We start from the raw sequence: 2431 nt of genomic DNA on the forward strand, positions 1-2431 counted from the left end.
GTTTAATTAATGTATATTCATATATTCAAATATGGCAATGCTAAATAAAATTTTGCATAAGCAATTGCATTTCAAATATAAACGTATGAAAATAAAGCCTTTAACGAATAGTTTTTAAAAAGCGTGGAGTTGTAAATGTCAGAGTCAGAATATCTACTGTTCCTAATTTATTAAAACTATTCTTATGCAGTCTTCCCATACTTGGAATATTTTTTAAATGTAATTTATTAATAGTGTAATTAAATAATATGAATATAAGGGAGGAGTTGGGGACAAATAAAGGAGTCGAGGAGCTGAGTGGGCGGGCGCAGGTCCACTATGTGCTATATAACGCGGGGGCGCTCTGCGGGGCGGCCCAATCCTACCCCAGCCTCCGGCAGGTAAGTACCAAGGCTTGTCTGTCTGTCGTCGGCTATTATTTAATATTATATAATAACCTATAATAAATTCCCAATGTTATTGATGGAAAATAATTATATTAAGAGCATTAAGGACTTTTTTTTACGTATATAATATACTCACCAAACAAATAAGCGATTTAAAAATAATTTGAAATTTTAGGAAAAAAAAATATTCAAAAGTACATAATCCATAGAATTTTTAAAAAATTAAATACTAAAGATATGTTATATTTATGATATATATTTTTTTATTTTACAAAAAATTTCATTGATAAATTTATAGTAATTAAAATTATTAATTCAAACTTCCAGACCAGAAAAAAATCCAGACTACTATCCAAGCCTCGTATTAAAAAAAATAATGTACAGTCTATAAATTTATTCAATTTAATTGTAGTATAAAAGCTTTATAAGTGCAAAAATATTTTTTAATTTCAGATAAAAAATATCATAATTGTAGTAAAAATTATTAACGCTTCTGCGTGAAATGCGTCTCATTAAAAGTTATCAAATATTTGAAATCTATCTTTTGATTTGAGAAAGGATTTTGTATGAACAAAAAAATAACAATTTGGATTACGGATCTAAACTTAAAACTTTATTGCAGGCTTATAGACAAAAATATCCACACTATAATACAAATTTTGAGATTCAGCAAATTTCTTTAATTTAGCTAGGTTATAGCATACAGAACATATTACTATATACACACAGCGATAGGTTAGAAATATAAAATAGTCTGAAAAAATATTTTTAAATTTTATAGAAAAATTATTCACGCTTCTTTTGCGTCAAATTAAAACTCTAAAGCCAATATCTAAGCTATCAAACATTTGAAATATACCTTTTAATTTGAGAAAACGATTTTGTATGAACAAAATGATAATTATTTAGATTATGCATATAAAAGTATAAATTATTAGAGGATTTTAGGAAAAATTTTTAGATTCAATAAGTTCCTTCAATTTAACTAGAGTATAGAATACAGGATATATTTTTACACAAACATGGAGATAGCAAAAAAATATATAATAATCTACAAGGAAACATTTTGAAATTTGAAAGAAAATGTTATAATAGTTGTAAAAATTATTCACGTTTCTAACACATCGAATTAGAACTCTAAAGCTAATACAAAGCTATCATATATTTGAGTTATCAAAATATATTTTTTAGTTTGGGAAAGAAAACTTATGAGCAAACTAATAATTATTTTAATTATGAATATAAACTTATACATTAATAGAGGATTTTAGAAAAAAATATCCACACAATTATACAAACTTCCTAATTATTATATTTCAAAGTATAACATTTAGATTCAATAAATTTCCTCAATACAAGTAGTTTATAGCTTACACGGTACGTTGTTTTATATGTACATAGCTACAGCTAAAAAAATATAATAATCTAAAAACCATTTTTTTTTTTTATAGGCTAACTAACAATCCTAGTAAAACGTATTCCATTTTCTAATCAGTCAAATTAAAATTATAATCCTTGTATCTAATCCATGGCTAGCTCATATTTGAAATAGACCTCTTGATATACGAAAACAAAATTATAAGGACAAACTAATCCTCATTTGAATTATGAATATAAATTTAAATATTATTACAGATTTAAAAAAAAACACACACAATAATACAAAGCATCTAATATTTAAATATCAAAATTAGTTTTTAATTCAATAAATTCCCTAATTTAAACAAGAGTATAGCATACATGATATATTGTTATATATACACACAGCGATAGCAACCAATAATATTATTAAATGGTATAAAAAAACTCATAATGGTTGTTTTAATAATATAAATTTTTTTTTAGGTTCTAATATTTTGATTTGAGAAAACAAAATTATAAAAGCAAACTAATAATTATCAGTCATATGAAAGTAAACTAATACATTGTTACAGGATTTAAGAAAAAAATCTATATAGTTGCACAAACTTCCCAATTTTTATATTTCAAATTATAAGTTTTAGATTCAATAAATTTTCTTTATTTAACTAGGATGTAGCATACAG

The 2431-nt window shown here is 24.2% G+C and overlaps 1 protein-coding gene across 1 annotated transcript in view; it reads left to right on the forward strand.

Annotated features, from left to right (window-relative positions):
* Positions 1 to 312: 312 nt before the first annotated feature.
* The window catches only part of LOC106686193 (uncharacterized), a 202998-nt gene continuing 200879 nt past the window's right edge, over positions 313 to 2431 (forward strand). The window contains exon 1 of the mRNA XM_024361019.2: positions 313 to 380. Coding sequence (XP_024216787.2) covers positions 319 to 380 — 62 coding nt within the window. The 5' untranslated portion in view covers positions 313 to 318. The remainder of the gene's footprint in view (positions 381 to 2431) is intronic.

This window comes from Halyomorpha halys, unplaced genomic scaffold (assembly GCF_000696795.3).
Source record: "Halyomorpha halys isolate HHAL.00 unplaced genomic scaffold, Hhal_1.1 Scaffold797.1, whole genome shotgun sequence".
NCBI lineage: Eukaryota > Metazoa > Arthropoda > Insecta > Hemiptera > Pentatomidae > Halyomorpha > Halyomorpha halys.